The 17,394-nt window shown below is 36.3% G+C and overlaps 1 protein-coding gene across 5 annotated transcripts in view; it reads left to right on the top strand.

The window, feature by feature from the left end:
* Bptf (bromodomain PHD finger transcription factor) overlaps positions 1 to 17,394 on the top strand; it is a 134,668-nt gene that overhangs the window by 53,827 nt on the left and 63,447 nt on the right. For all 5 annotated transcript variants that reach the window (XM_026402231.2, XM_077800460.1, XM_026402230.2 and 2 more), the window contains exons 5-8: positions 51 to 239; positions 10,605 to 10,793; positions 15,273 to 15,460; positions 17,027 to 17,382. In XM_026402231.2, the coding sequence (XP_026258016.2) occupies positions 51 to 239; positions 10,605 to 10,793; positions 15,273 to 15,460; positions 17,027 to 17,382 (922 nt within the window). The remainder of the gene's footprint in view (positions 1 to 50; positions 240 to 10,604; positions 10,794 to 15,272; positions 15,461 to 17,026; positions 17,383 to 17,394) is intronic.

Here is a 17,394-nt window from a genome sequence, read left to right as displayed (position 1 = left end):
AAGCAGTTTTAAAGAATATCTTTAAAGTTTTGTTGTGCATTTTACTGTAGAGCCAACAGAAGTTGGGGATAAAGGTAACTCTGTGTCAGCAAATCTTGGCGACAACACAACAAATGCTTCTTCAGAAGAGACTAGTCCCTCTGAAGGGAGGAGCCCCGTGGGGTGTCTCTCAGAAACCCATGATAGCAGCAACATGGCAGAGAAGAAGGTGGCATCTGAGCTCCCCCAGGATGTGCCAGGTACAGAGGGCAGTGTATCAATGCCTCTGTAATGGGGGGAATCCTTCCCTTTGTAGTAAAAGCTGAATGTCACCTAGAACTCTAAAGTATGTGTTCATTCATGCTGCTTGCTTACAGTGCCATCCCTGATTGCTAAATTGTCACCTAACATTGGAAGTTTGATAAATGTTCTTGCAGTTAGTGCTTGAAACTCATCATAATCCTCATGCTTTTAAAACTTCATTAGTTGTTTTTGTTTAATACTTATTTGTATATTTTATCACCAGGCCATAGTGGCAGATACTTTGGTTTTAATTACTTACATATTAATGGCTTGGTGTTGAATGATTTGACCCTTCAGCTCTGTACATACTAACAAATTAATTTTATGTTTGCATGTGCTCATTTCAAATCATAATGTTATGACAGAAAATCCATCATCAAAAAACATTTTTGTAATGTGTATTTTTATGTAATATATGTTAACCAGTTACTCATATTTTAAGCTGTTTAAAATTATATTCAAAGTAAGTTATATTATTCTAAGAATGTCATTATGTGTTTCTTTTTGCTTCTTTAAAAAATGAAAATGTATTTTTATTGTAGTAGCGTATAAGTTTTCAAAAGTTCAGATGAGTAAAATTTAGTACTGATAACCTGACAAAAATACCAAGAATCATAGTTGAAATCCTTAAAGATCTTTTTGTATGTATATAAGAATATCATCTATTTTCAAACTTTAGTAATTTCATTTTACTGCACCTTATGCTGAGTTGTGAATTTGATGTATTGGAAGATTAATATTTAAAAGACCTGCATTCTGGGTCTACTGCCATTAAGTTAATGTCATTTAATCTTTCAAGGCTTCTGTGTTCCTATTTTATTACATGAAGGATATTAACAAATAGCAGTTGTTTTGGGGGCTACTTTCACTTGGGTACTTGTCAACAATGAGCTGTTGCTGAAAGTGATAGATTAGGCTATTCCCTGGGCACCGTGGCCCACACCTGTAATCCCAGCGGTTCAGGAGGCTGAGGCAGGAGGATTGCCAGTTCAAAGCCAGCTTCAGCAATGGCAAGGCACTAAGTAACTCAGTGAAACTCTGTCCTTATGTAAAATACAAAATGGGCGGGGGCTGGGGAATGTGCCTTAGTGGCTGAGTGCCCCTGAGTTCAATCCCTGGTACACACCCCCGCATGGGGGGAAAAAAAAAAGATTAGGCTGTGCATCAGGCTGTACACGCAGACTCTAAGTCACAGCTAAAAGCAGAAAGTCCACTGGACATTATACTGATTTAGAGTGGTCATAAGATGAAAAACGTCTGATTGGCCTTGATAGCTCATGCCTGTAATCTCAGTGGTTTGGGAGGCTGAAGCAGGAGAATCCTGAGTTCAAAGCTAGCCTTGGCAACTTAGTGAGGCCCTAAACAACTCATTGAGACCCTGTCTCTAAATAAAAATAAGAGATCTGGGGATGTAGCTCAGTGATTAAGTGCCTCTGGGATCAGTCCCCAGTACAAAAAAAAAAAAAAAAAAAGTTGGAAATTCTGCCCTCTGGTAAAAGTAATAAAAAAACCAAAATTCATTTAGCCTAGAAAACGGTAGTCTTGACAATTGAAAGTAATGTAATTGTCCTAAAATACTTGAGGGTCAAAAACTGGGGATGGGGAAGGGATTATACTTGTTCTGTTAAGTTGTGTGGGTAGAAATTATAGTGAAGAGTATTTTGATTAAATATTTGCAGTGTTCTTAAAATTAAAGCTGTTTAGGGCTGGGGTTGTGGCTCAGCTGTAGAGCACTTGCCTCACACGAATAAGACCCTGGGTTCGATCCTCAGCACCACATAAAAATAAATAAATAAAACAAAGGTATTGTGTCTACTAAAAAATATCTACAACTAAAAAATAAATTTAAAAAAGCTGTTTATAGCATAGAAATAATAAGTTCATTTCACTATAGACATTCACTAAATTCCTATTAGAGATTATTTCAGTGAATCTTTTAATGAAGGGATTGCAGAAACTGAGAGATCTGTAATTTGATTCTGTAATTTTTAAGTTAGATCTCTAGGTACTATCCAGTTTCAAAAAAAATTGCAATATTTTCACTTTGATGTACTCAGGGTTAGAAGTTTGATAGTGGAGTACTACCCCCCCAAATGATGTGGAAAAATATTATATTTTTAATGGAATCATAGTTAAATTCTTAGTAAAAACTTTAAAAAATATTATTTGCTCTTTTAGTAGGAATACTTAATGTAAATCTTAGACTTACTAGTGGGTTCATATATGATTTAGCGGTTGTGTTTTTTTGTTTTGTTTTTGTAGTGTTGAATCAAGGGCCTCACATATGATAGACAAGTACTTTGCTACTGAGCTATCCTCAGACTTTTTTACCTTAAGACAGTAGCTCCCAAGTCCCTGGGATTATGGATATGCACCGTCACATCCACCTATATTTAAAAAAAATTTTTTTTAGTTGTTGATGGACATTTATTTTATTTTTTTATTTTTTTGAATTTTTTTTTTTTTTTAATATTTATTTTTTTAGTTCTCGGCGGACACAACATCTTTGTTGGTATGTGGTGCTGAGGATCGAACCCGGGCCGCACGCATGCCAGGCGAGCGCGCTACCGCCTGAGCCACATCCCCAGCCCCTTTATTTTTTTATTTTTATGTGGTGCTGAGAATCGAACCCAGTGCCTCACACATGCTAGGCAAGCGCTCCACTACTGAGCCACAACCCCAGCCCCTACATTTGTTTTTTAAGTTTTTTATTTTCAGTTTATTTATTTCTTTGTAATATACTTTGTTCTTTTACTAGAATGTTTTTTGGAAAAACTATTATCCTAGTATCTGACTTGTATTTTTGAAGAATGCAAAATGAATAACATATAAAAAACCACTTAGGATTGTGTCTGACACACACTGACTGCTCAATAAAAGTCAAGTATTGTTATTATTATTACTGCTATTACAAATCAACTCTTTTGATGAGTGAGAAATCCTAGCAAGAAAATAATCAAATGAGTGAATTGTACTATACATTTACTGATTCAGTATTTATTAATCAACATAATTCATTGTGATGTTGCTTGTAGTTAAACTTGGCAGTTCAAATAGTATTTTCATGTATATGTCATGAAAATTAGTTATGTTCAAGCCCAAATCAGAATTTTTAAGGAAGGTGGAATGAGAATGAACAGTAGTTGTCAGTAGTTAGTATTAGAATGGACTTGGGGTCATTATCAGGATGAGAGTGTGGCTAAAGATTGCTATCTCTATATTTTTGCTATCTATATAATAATAGAAATATTATTGCTATCTATAATAAATTCAAAACCTGGCCAGTTATCAACTCATACTTCTTTTAAAACAAAACAGAAATCAGCCCTGGTATCTCTATTCTCATGCCTGTTCCCAGAACATGAAAAATATTTTTAAAGACTTGTATTGAATATATCACACCATTCTTCCCCCAGTGCTGGGGACCAAGTTCAGGGACACAGGCACACTAGGCACAGCAAACACTCTACCACTGAGTCACATCCTCACCCTCATGCCAGTATTTAAAGAAGAATTTGGTTATTTTTATAAAGTGGATAAGCATCGAAGTTGTCTCTGTCCTAAGAATATACTAGTGAGGATAAATCAGTGACTAAAGTGATGTGCAACTCTGCATTCTAGTGGATAGTAGACAGACTTATCTCTGAGGTCAGGACTTTGCCGATGACTCTTCTGCCTCCCCCACTCTCTTCTCCACTCACTCCATCCGCTCTTTCTCTTTGCCTCCCTCCTTTCCTTGTTTTCTGGTCCAACATTTGATTAATGATGATGAATGTCCTGTATATATTTTTTAAAAATTCTTTTAAATTTTTAATTGTAGATGACACAATATCTTTATTTTATTTATTTATTTTTATGTGGTACTGAGGATTGAACCCAGTGCCCCACCCGTGAGAGGCAAGCGCTTTACCGCTGAGCCCCAACCCCAGCTCCATCCTGTGTATATTTGAATAACATACATGTACTGAGTAAGAATGCAGTGTAAGACAATTAGGTCAAAGTTGTTTTTTTTGGGGGGGCGGGGGGAGTTGGTACTAGGAATTGAACCCAGGGGAACTTTACTACTGAGTTACATCCCCAGCCCTTTTTATTTTTTGAGACAGGGTCTTGTTAAATTGTTGAAGCTGGATATGAACTTGGAATCCTCCTGCCTCAGCCTCCTGAATTGCTAAGATCACAGGTGTGCACCACCACACTTAGCTAGGTCAAAGTTTTAATTTTGTTGTACCAATCTATATCTCTTGTTGTGTTTTTCTCCCCCACTGAATGATTTAATACATACATACGTGTGTGTGTGTGTGTGTGTGTGTGTGTAGATGGACACAATACCTTTACTTTCTTTATTTTTTATGTGATGTTGAGGATCAAACCCACTGGTTCACTCATGTGAGGCAAGAACTCCACCACTGAGCTACAACCATAGTCCCCAATGATTGATTTTAAGTACTGCTCAACTATTTATTGTGAAATTGCTTCTTTATTTTTTAATTGTTTGTGGTGCTGGGGATTGAACTCAGGGCCTTGTACATATTAGGAAAGTGTTTTACCACTGAACTATACCCCCAGTTCCTTCTCTTTTTAAGTTTTTTTTTTGTTTGTTTGTTTTTTGTATTATATAGTTTGAAGCTGTGCTATTAGGTACACCTATTTTTTTATATTTTCTTATTAAATTAACTTTTTGCTATTGTGAAATGTCCTTATTGTTTAATAAAATTTCTAGACCACCTTCCTTCCAGCTAGTATTTACATTTTATATATTTTCTGTAATAGTATTTTTGTTTTTCTCCCCAACAGGGTCATGCTAAGTAGCTCAGGTTGGCTTGGAACTTGCTATCCTCTTACCTCAGCCTTTTGAGTCAGTAGAATTACAGGCATGGGAATTCCATGCACAGCTGAATTTGTTTTTTCTTTTAATAGAATGAGATTTAAAATCTGCGTAGAAGTATGTTCACTTTAAGAGTTCTAATAAAAGCGTGTGTACTTTATTTCAAGATTGACCTAAAGATAAAGTCTCATCAAAGAGCATTATCATTTTCATGCAGTTTGAAGATTTTATACAAAGGAAAAATGACAAATTTGTAGTGTAGAACTGTAATAAATGAACTCAAATATAGAAACAGATGGGTTTCATGATGCCCATCCATTATTTTAGGTATAATCAGTGATCTGAAATATTTCATGTGGCTCAGATTAAAGATGAAACTGAAAATAGGAAAGTATTGATATTAAATAAAACTGGCTTTATTTCTATAACTATTTTTAATTGCTTTGAAAATATATTCTTGGACATTCAGAAACTCTCAAATCTATCAACTTGAACTACAAAAACATTGATTAAACCTATTTCTTAATTTCTTGGGAGAAGGACACCTTCAAAAGTGTACCTTTTTTTTTTTTTTTTTAAACTTTAATATTTAGTTTTCAGTATTTGGCGGACACAGCATCTTTGTCTGTATGTAGTGCTGAGGATCGAACCCGGGCCGCACGCATGCCAGGCGAGCGCGCTACCACTTGAGCCACATCCCCAGCCCCCAAAAGTGTACCTTTTTAAAAATTTTATTAGAAAGGAAATTCATTGGTTATGAGGCTTTTTTTTTTTCTTCTTCTTTTTGATACTAGGGATTGATCCAGGCGTGCTTTACCACTGGGCTACATGCCCGGTCCTTTTTATTTTATTTTGAGACAGGGTCTCTCTAAATTGCCCAGGCTGGCCTCGCACTTTGCCATCCTCCTGGCTCAGCCTCCCAAGTAATCAGGATTGTAGTGTGTACCACCACATACATACTTTTTTTAAAAAAAATCGCACTTTGCCATCCTCCTGGCTCAGCCTCCCAAGTAATCAGGATTGTAGTGTGTACCACCACATACATACTTTTTAAAAAAAAAATATATATTTAGGAGGACACAAAACCTTTATTTTATTTTTATGTGGTGCTGAGGATCGAACCCGGTGCCTCACGCATGGTAGGCAAACACCCTACCTCTGAGCCACAATCCCAGCCCAACACATACATACTTTTGCTTCATTGAGTTAATCTATATGATTTGCTAAAAAGTCTGTATTTCTGGCTGGGTGCAGTGGTACACTTCTGTAAATTCCAGAAAGCTAGGAGGCAACGGCAGGAGGATCACAGGTTCAAGCCAGCCTCAGCAACTTTGTGAGACCCTTAGCAATTTAGTGAGACTCTGCCTCAAAAACAACAACAACAACAACAACAACAACAAAAAACCAAACTTAATTGAAGTAGAGGACTGGTGATGAAGCCTAGTGTTAAAGCACTGTAGGGTTCAATTCCTGGTACCAAAACAAAATAAAACAAATAACTATATATTTCTGTTCTTGGTTCAAGAATATTATGTTAAATGTAACTTGAAAATTTTCACTTAATGTTATTACTGACTTGTATTTTGTTGGAGTTCTTTTGTATTCATGCTTTATAATTTTAGTTTTCCTCAGTGTAACTATCAGCTTGTTTATTCTCTTTTCTGTTGCTGTGAATTTGTGTTGTGTTCTACTGAGGCATGCTTTTAAAACTCCAGCCACCATGTCATACCAATCCTACATATGTCACTAAAAATTAAAGAATATGGACATTTTCTTACATAGTTACTGTGTCATTATCATTTTAATAAAGCTAACAGTTCCTTTATATCACCTAATATCCTATCCATGTTCAGATTTTTTCACTTAATTTTTTTCCCCAAACATTTGATGTGTTTGCAAATAAGGTGGTTCACACATCACATGACATGACATTTGGTTTTCCTCTGTGTCTCTTGGTGTACAGCACTTTTTCCTTTCCTGACTTTTTGTTTCCACATGCTATTGAACTTGTTAATGAATTCCAGTCTATCCTATGGATTGTTCCACATTCAGAATTTGTTTATTTCTTTTCTAATTTTGTTTTTAATTTGTTCTAAAGTCTTGATTCAGTTTGGTTTCAACTGTTCTTGGCATGCATATTTCACAAGCAACGTGTTGGGAATTTTGTATTGGATCAAATGGCTCATGATGCCTGGTTGTGCGTTAAGAAATGGTAAAATTGATCAGTGAGTTGATGTAATGAGATTCTGAAGTTCTCTGTTAACTTCTAATTCAGTGGTTATCTTTCCAGAATCATTTATCTATTTGGAGGCTATAATATGGATCTTAATTCTATAATTTATTTCTGTATTTTTAAACTGAAATTCTCACATAAAGAAAGATAAATAATTTTTCTGTAAAGAATATCCAGGCTGTTTGAATACACTGAAACATTGCTAGAACAGGAATAGTGGAATAAATGCTTAGGTTTTTTGTTTGTTTTTTTTTTTTGGAACTGGGGATTGTTCTTAGGGTCTCTCTACCACTGAGCTACATCTCCAGCCCCCCCCCCCCTTTTTTTTTAGCTGAGGCAGAAAACCTTAGAGGCAAATGATCTGGTTTAATTCTTGCTAATTTGCTGAGGCTGGCCTCAAATTTATAATCCTCCTGCCTCAACCTCCAGACTTGCTAGTATTACAAGCACATTGCACCTGCCTAGTTGTTTCTCTTAATTGTTGTTTTCAGAATTCGGAGTTGATGTTTCCTTTGTCTTCAGTGGTCATTCATGAGTTAGGGTCTTCTCTCTTTTGAAGTATCAGTTTAAATTTACAAGTTTTTTTTTTTTTAATATATTTAGGTTGTTTCATTCACTTGCAGTTGTCATTCATTTTGTATCTGTTCAACCGTGAAAGCCTCTTCATATTGACTTTTACCATTCATGACATCTTAGATGGTTTCTTGACTTTTTGGTAGATGTTTGAGACTTGTCTTACAGGGTTCCTGTCCTTGACCAGGGAACTCCCCCGCCCGCCCCGCCGTGCCCCAAGAAGTTTTGGTTCCTTTGATGGGGACCGATATTCACGACCTCAGTTCAGACCGAGGGGTACTTTTTGTTATTAGGCTGTCATTTGCTCTGTGCTTGTTTGGTGAGTGTTAATAGGAAATGCACTGAGAGTGGAAAATATTTTTGAAAAGAAAAGGACCATCAGTCTAAATTGATATTTCAAATTCCCCTTCTACTTAGTTGGTTTTTACACATGTAGCTCTTTTCCCTTACATGAAAAGCCTTAATTCCTAAATTTACTAACTCATTTACATATTTTTATAGAGAATATATGCTAATGTGCATTAATAATGGTAAGGGGAAATGATTTTATATATAGCTGTGTTTTCATAAAACCAATATTGCTGTTAATAGGAAATATCCCAAGTGGCTTTTAATTTATTTATTAATTTTTTGGTACGAGAGATGAAACGCAGGGGCACTTTACCACTGAGCTATATCCCAAGGCCTTTTAAATTTTTTTTTTTTTTCTTTTTTGAGACAAGGTCTCAAAGTTGCTTAGGACCTTGCTAAGTTGCTGAGGCTGGCCTTGAACTTGTGACCTGCCTCAGCCTCCTGAGTTGCTGGGATTTCAGGCGTTCTTCACTGCACCTAGTTGTTTTTTATTTTGAGACAGCATCTTGCTAAATTGCTTAGGTCGGCCTAAATACCTGGGATTGCAGGTCTATACCACTATGCCAAGCATTGAAAGTTTCCCCATCTTACAAAAGTTAACATACTGTAAATACTATGCCGCACCTTTCTTTTTCACATTTAACCTTGGAGATCATTTCAGTTGTGAATATAGTGATCTTCCTTGCTCTTTGCTAAGGTGCTTGGTAGTTCTTTGTACTCTTTTATTGAACCACTGATGGGCATTTTGCTTTTGGCATTTTGCTATTATAAATAATGATTCACTGAATAGTTCTACAGCTAAGTAATTAAGATTTTTTGCAGTACTTTTCTGCACATGGATTGTTAGGTTAAGAGTAAATAAATGTGCTGGGAGTGGATGCACATAACTGTAATCCCAGCAATTGAGGTTTAAACAGAATAGCAAGTTCCATGCTAGCCTTGACAACTTAGTGAGACCCTCTCTCAAAAAATAGAAAGGGCTGGGATATAGTTGCCAGTACAGCACACCTGGGGTTCAGCCCTTACAAAGCTAAAACAGAGTAGCTGGGCACGGTGGTGCACGGCTGCAGTGGCTGGGGAGACTAAGACAGGAGGATCGTGAGTTCAAAACCAGCCTCAGCAATTTAGCAAGCCCCTAAACAACTTGGTGAGACCCTGTCTCTAAAAAAAAGTACAAAAAAGGGCTGGGGATGTGGCTCAGTGATTGAATGCCCCTGGGCTCAACCCCCAGTACCAAAAAGGGGGAGAGAGTGAGAGTGAAGAGTGGAGATTGAGAGAGAGAGAGAGAGAGAGAGAGAGAGAGAATGAGAATGTCTGTAGTTTCCCTTCTCTGCTGTCGCCCATTTTCTACACTTGCAGCATCATGGGCAGTGAGAGGGACCCAGCTCCTTTCCACCTGAGGGGTTGATTTCTTCTAGGCTTATAACTACTTAAGTTTGTTTGTTTGTTCCTGCCTATGGGTACTGCCTCTCTCCATATATTTTTATTTTGCGCTTCTCTTAGCCCGAATTAAGTGAGCATTCTTCAAGTTTAAAGGCTGTTCTCATTTCTTTTTTGATTATTCTTAGATATTTCTCTTTTCTGTCAGGTTGTTGGTTTTTTTCCCTGAAAAAATGAGGTCATTATACATTCAAGAAAGTCATTATGACTTCCTGTCAACCACCTTTTACTTTAGCTAGTTTAAAGACCAGCTAAAGACCAGCTTTTGGCAAATGTGAATGCAGAGGGAGACTCTTAATTTCTGAACTGCTCAGGTTAAGACTTGGACTTTCAGTTTGTGGTTGTGTTAATTTTGATGCACTTTTAGGAATCAAACTCTTAGTTTAGTGGTAACGGTTAAGTTGTTATGGAAAGTGAATCACCTATAGGCATTACCTGGGGATGTAGAGGTCAGGCAGAAAACCTTAGAGGCAAATGATCTGGTTTAAATCTCTTTCTGGTATGATGTAATACTTTTGAAAAGTAAGAATATAAATTTCAGATTTTGAGATAATATCTCAGCAAAACCACTTTTGCTGTATCTGGTGTACATAAGTTATGCAGAGTAGTTATATCAGTTGTTTTTTTTCCTTCAGCTCTGGGGTATCTGACAGATTGTCTGCCTTGCACTATAGACTGAAATGGTAAGAGTCCATGAGTTAATAGACTGGTAGACTAAAAAAAAAATAACTCATAGGGTGGTGCTTACCAATTTCTTTTCATACAGTGCATTATTCATACATGATCAGCTTAAAAAAAAATAAAGCTTTGTAATGAAATCCTAAAAGTTAAATGCCTTTTCTGACAACTAGTTATTTTTTGTGATTTCCAATTTAAAAATCAGATATTCTATTTTTCTAGAAGAATCTAACAAGACATGTGACAGCAGTAACACTAGTGCTACCACTACCTCCATCCAGCCTAATCTGGAAAACAGTAACAGCAGCAGTGAACTAAATTCTTCCCAGAGTGAATCTGCTAAGGCAGCTGATGATCCTGAAAATGGAGAAAGAGAATCCCATACACCTGTCTCTATTCAGGAAGAGATAGGTAAGAATATACACCATCCATTAAAGGGACTTTTTTTTTTTTTTTAACATTTTTCAGTTTTTTAGAATAAAAGTTTACTGGGGGTGGGAAGATTAAAATTTTTCTTTACCCTTTTTGTTTTCCTTTTTCTTTTCTTTCTTTTTTTTAAATTTTTTTTTTTTTTTAATTTTAAACACAGGTAGCCCTGTTATTTAAAAAAAAAAAAAAAAAAAAACCCAGAAAATCAAGCTGGGTGTGGTGGTGCACGCCTGTAATCCCAGCTACTCGGAGGCTGAGGCAGGAGAATCAGGAGTTCAAGGCCAGCCTGGCATTGTTGTGAGACCCTGTCTCAAAACAAAAAACACACAAAGGAATAAAATAGAAGCCCTTTTTGTACCCTTTTTCCAAGTGTCACCACCATCAACAACTTGACATGTATCATTTTAGGTCTTTCTCTCTGCAGTTACATTCATATTTGTATGTTTACAAAGTTTTTGTTTTTGTTTTTGTTTTTCACACAAATGGATCATTCTGCTTATATCATTCTGCATCTTGTTTTTTTCACTCAGGAACACATATGATAGGATCTTTTCATTTTAAATGCATTCTTTTTAACTGCTGCATGATGTTTGATTATTATAAATTGTGGTACTTTTTTTTTTTAAACATTCTCAGCATTTGTCTTTGTGTACTTGGGCAAGTATATCTGGCAATATAGAAACAGTGAATGGAATTGTTTGTCAAATGGCAGGCATATTTTTAAAATAGTGATAGCCACTGCTTAATTGTATATCGAAAGGAATTTATACCTATAATTCACACATCTGTTTTTTTTCCTCATCCTTAAACTTTAAATTTAATATCATCAATTCTATATTTTTGTCAACAGTAAAATGTGTTTTATTTTAAAATTTGCTTATCCTTCCTTATTAATATGGTTGAATTTCACATGTGTGTTGAACTTTCTGTGACGTGACTAGTCTTTTTGATCACTTTTTCCTATTGAATTTTGATATTTTTCCTTAGTGAGTTTTAGGAATGCTTTACATATTATGGGTATTAATCTTTGATTTTTACATATATATTTATAGAGTAGTTTTTCATTTTAAACTCTGCTATATGGTCATCCAGGAATTTTTACATTTTTATGTTGTTAAATTTACCAGTCTTTGGTATTTCTCTGAATTTTATGTCTTATCAAGGAAGAATATACATGTACCTTACAGCCAATTTCTCATGACACTTCTATAACTTTGTTTTTAATCTATATAGAATATAATTTTGTATATTGTAGAAGGTGAGAAATGTGTTTTAATTAGGACATTTTCAATTGCAAATGATCAAACCAGTTTAAACTAGCTTACTTGAAGAGAAATTTAATTAGTTTATGTAATTGGAATGCCTGAGCCATCATCAGGCATAACTGGACTCCCAGGTATAATGACTCTTTCTGTCTTCCTCTCTTTCTTTCTCACCTTTTGGATCTACATATGTTTGTTTGTTAATTTCATTCTCTCCTAATACAAACAGGCTTTTTCCAAGTGGCAGGGAAGATGGCACCAGCAATTTGTATTCCTATCTTTCCAAGCAAGGTCTGTGACCCAAAGACAAGGCCCCTACTCCTGCTCCAAATCAAAAGTCCTTGAGGAAGGAATTTGAGTGGCCTATCTTGGATCATATTGTTCCCACCCCTGTGGCCAGGGCAGGCAAGGTATTATGATTGATGGCTCCAGCAAAAGTATGTGATTGGAGTGGGGTAGGAAATGGTTTTTCAAAGAAAGAGGGGTGCTGTAAAGATAGAACACAGTAAACACCTGCACCTCCACCCTGTGGTAGCTTAGCACATGCATGTTTACTCACATTTATTCCAGACATACAGTTCAAAAATACCTCTGCCTAACACAATGCAAAAATCTCACCCATAACTGAAAACTTCCAAAAACCTCTGTCCCACAGTTATATTCAGCAATTGTAATTGTATCTTGATCCAAATCTAGGATTTCTGTGCTGTGCATTAATTTTGACAGGTCTTCTCATGGCTTATCTTGATTTTGCAGTCTTAAGTCAAATTATAAATTCATCTGCCTCTAGCATTCATTATCCTGATAGTGGAGGGTGCTCTTCAGTAAATCTAGGAGGATGAATATGCATGAGAGGTGAGAAGTCTATGGGAAGATTCTCCTTCTGGAGGCCGTTCTGTTGTAGCAGCCTTAATCCTGCTGTTTTTTTTGTTTTTTTTTTTTTTTAAACTAGGAATGGATTTCTTTAGGATTCAACAGTCATATACTTCAATTTGGCAGGTTTGGAGTTTTTTCTGGCAATAGCACTCTGTTACAGATCCATAGGTACTCTGCTGATACCTTATTATTGATAATTAATGATAAGGTGTCATGGTCCCTGAAGGTGAACCCCTTTACTTCCTTATTTTGCCTGGTTGATAGGCCAATAGCCCTAGCCCTCAGGTGAATAGAGTCTGGCTAGGCTTTTGCCTCCTGGCATCATTAAACAATGAACCTTGGAGACTGGGGGAGAGGAGATCTGGCCTTTGCCACAAGCTTCATTGGAATGACTCACTCCTTTATAATAGGAAGAATATGGCCCTGGGCACAGTGTGTTGGGTAAGGACCTCTCCTGTCAGCCTTGTTCCCTTTGCTCCTTCAGGTCTTCCCCTAGGGGTCAGTCATCTCCTTCTAAGCAAGCGACAAAGTATTGATGCTGAGTAATATTGGATCATTGGCTCTAGGAGGAGCTTCCTTTCAAAAGCTCTGTGCCAGTCATTCCTTTTCTCTTTCTGGGAAGTCCAGTGCAGACCAAATGATGTGAACAAGGTCTTTATTATAGGGTTTTATAGATAGTCCTCGGAAGTAGCCACCATAGCTCAGCATCTTGGTGTAGAACTCCAATAGGGCTAGAGTAGTGATTTGAGAACCGAGGGAAGACTAATGGTCTTACCAGCTACATGGCTGCCACACATTCAGGGTTACCAACTTTCCAGTCTTACAGCAGAAGATAACTTAGTTTCTTCACTCCATCTTGATTTAGTCAGTGCCAAATTTTGGAGCCAAATCTTAAAATACTCCTGTATTATTTAGGACTTGCTGGTTTTGACAGAAACCCATCAAACTTGCTTAAAACAAGAAGGGAATTTTATTGGCACAGTTTGGTAGTTAGCAGGTCCAGGGCTGCTGGCAGACTCAAGTATGTTAGGATCTATATAGCTAAGATTATCATGGTCTTCTCTCAGTTTTCCCTTTTCATATTTTCCTTTTTCTTCTCTGGTGGGCTTATTGTTTCCTACCATTGTCAGTTTTTTTCCATGTTGTAAGAGTAAAATTAGCCCCCAATTTAAACCCTTCCAGCTCACAAAAAGAAAAAACAGAGAACCTTTCTCCATCTCCAGATTGAAAGAACTGGAGTAGAATGCTGATTGGCTGGACCACATGGCCAGTTCCTGGGACAGTCACTGTGGCCAGGTAGTGGTGTGATCTGGCTGGCCAGGCCAGGTCTGTTGTTCAACCCAAAGAAGCAAGATACTTGATTCGTAGCCCTGGCTGAATCATGATTAAAGTGGGGGAAGAAAGCATTCCCCCAAAGGAAAGAAGCAGTGTGGAACAGACTAAATAAATGAACAAGTGTTTGCCAAACTGTCTTAACCTTTTTTTCCCCTCAAATGCACAGCAATTTTTCCGATTCTATCTTTGTCTCTTCTTACTTAAAATGCCATCTTTAGATTGTATTATGTGGTGAATTCTTGTCCTTTTAATTGCCAATGCCACACTGTCCTAATTTCAAAAAAATCTTTAAATTAGAAAATTTGTATCTTATTCAGTTGTCTGGCTTACGTGGAAGTTGGACCATGATGCAGTAATTTTAATACACAGAGAAATATTCAGCCAAAGTGAAATTACATAGATAACACAAAGCAGAAATTGCTCCTGGGCAGTTTAGTTCATCACTTTAAATTTTTACTATGAAAATGTTGAGAGGTTTTTGTATATTAAGAAAACTAATTTAGTTGATTTTTATAATAATAAGCTTACATATGTAGCAGTGAGAAAAAAGTCACTTGGTATTTCTAAGCTCAAAACTATTAGGCATTCAAATAAAATTTCCTTGAAAATCTTTCTAAAATTAATTGTATCCTTTTAATACAGGAATCCATATTGAACATATAAAGCAACATTTTATTAGTGTGCATTTTGTGTCATTATGTTTGTTACTTGTAAATTTTGTAGCGGCCCCTTCTGTGTTCTAATAGATGAGTTTCCAAACAGGTAACCTTGCACATTTATATTTTCTTTAAAATAATAAATGATTCACAGTAAAGGTCTGACATGTTTTCTTTTAAGTACACTAAAGAATTAGTGACATTTGCTTTGACTAGTCAAGGACTTTATCTACTTTCTGGATCTTAGATGTACACCACATATGAGTTTTGGATGAGGCATTGTTCTTATACTTACGTCAGCAATTACTTTGTGGCTTTTTCATTGATAACAGGTGACTTTAGATCAGAGAAATCTAATGGGGAGATGAGTGAGTCTCTTGGAGCTGGAAGAGGAGCGTCTGGCTCCACTCGCATTATCACCAGATTACGGAATCCAGACAGCAAACTGAGTCAGCTGAAGAGCCAGCAGGTGGCAGCTGCAGCACATGAAGCAAATAAATTGTTTAAGGAGGGCAAAGAGGTATGTTCTTTCTATTTAAAACAAAACTCTCTGGAGTATGAATAATTGTAGTTATTATACCTTAAAAGTATATAGGCTTATAGATCTGCTTTTGAATTAGATTTTCACCATTTTCAAGAGTGTAGTGGGTAACAAGTATAAAAGCATTAGGATTTTATTACGCTAAGTATATTTGCACACCCAAATTTATTTCATGCATAAAAATGCTATAAGAGGGTGATACCAGATGATCACTTTTTTGTATGTAATTCTAAAGAAATTAAAGCCTTTTACGCACATGATATGTGAGGGCTTTACTGAAGAGCTTTAGATAATTTATAATCACTTCAGGTGAGCTGTAGCTACAGGACAGGACATACCTAACCAAAAGCAGATTACAGTACATAGGATAGACAACATCCCAGCTCTGGTTATGAACAATGGGATCAAAGATGGGACTCAGTATCTCTGCCCCCACCTACTTGTGGTGACAGAACAGGGAACAAACTGGGTCTCCTAGATTTGAGAATTATTTGTAGATAAGCAAGAATAGACAAATGTTCTTCCTCTTTTTTCTTTTTTAACATCATAGCAGTTGCTTTCAAGCAGTAAGTTTCAAAGTTCTTTTTGACCCTGACCCTTAGTAAAATAAATGTTTTTCTTTTCTTTTCTTTCTTTCTTTTTTTTTTTTTTTTTTTTTGTGGTGCTGGGGATTGAACCCAGGGTTTCGTGCATGCAAGGCAAACACTTTACCAACTGAGCTAAATCCCCAGCCCATAAATGTTTTTTTTTTCTAGCAACTCAATACATCTAAAAGCTTTCTGAGGTAGTATTTTTCTTACTATGACAAAAGCACTCTGATATTTTTTCTTGTAGTTTAGTGCATTTATTATATTTTAGTAAAATTTAAATGAGATCGACCATTTGGTTCATGATACACTGAAAGATTGGAATCAACTTTTTTTTTCCCCCCTTCCCTTGTGGTTCTGGGAGTCAAACTTGGGTCTTGTGCGTGCTAGGCAAGCACTCTACCGACTGAGCTACACCCCAACCTGGGGATCAACTGCTTTTTCTTTTTTCTTTTTTCAGTGCTAGGGATCACACCCCAGGCCTCCCATATGCTACTGCAGTGAAATCAAATTTTTGAAACACGATTTTAAATTATCCATAGACCTTTTCTATTAAGACTGGAATGATAAAAAAAATACAGAAGAAAAGATATTTTTTGGAGAATGTATTTTAGATGTTAATAAATGTAATGCCTCGCTAAAGTAATGTTATAAATTTGATATTATGGTAGATGAATGATTTAACCTACAGTTTCATGTGCATATTTGAGATCACAAAAGTACTCACTAGTGTCTAGCACATACTTAATAAATGTTAGTTTTCTTTTCATGGGTATATCTTGGTTATTTGATCGTAAATTATTGGCTTTCACTTTTAGCTTTTAAACTTAAACAGTTCAATCATAAGAGGCACCTTAACTCATTAAAATATTTGATTACACTTATTAAAAGGCAGTTGACAAGACAAAATTTGCATCTCTGCTGTGAATAACGAAGTTTTTAAAATTTTCTTGGTCAGGTACTAGTAGTTAACTCTCAAGGAGAAATTTCACGATTGAGCACCAAAAAGGAAGTGGTCATGAAAGGAAATATCAACAATTATTTCAAATTGGGTCAAGAAGGGAAGTATCGCGTCTACCACAATCAGTACTCCACCAATTCATTTGCTTTGAATAAGCACCAGCACAGGGAAGACCATGATAAGAGAAGGCATCTTGCACATAAGTTCTGTCTGACTCCAGCAGGAGAGTTCAAATGGAATGGTTCTGTCCATGGGTCCAAAGTTCTTACCATATCTACTCTGAGACTGACCATCACCCAATTAGAAAACAACATCCCTTCATCTTTTCTTCATCCCAATTGGGCTTCACACAGGTAAAGGATACT

This window comes from Urocitellus parryii, chromosome 7 (genome assembly GCF_045843805.1).
Source record: "Urocitellus parryii isolate mUroPar1 chromosome 7, mUroPar1.hap1, whole genome shotgun sequence".
In the NCBI taxonomy this organism is placed as follows: domain Eukaryota; kingdom Metazoa; phylum Chordata; class Mammalia; order Rodentia; family Sciuridae; genus Urocitellus; species Urocitellus parryii.
This window is presented reverse-complemented; position numbering and strand designations above follow the sequence as displayed.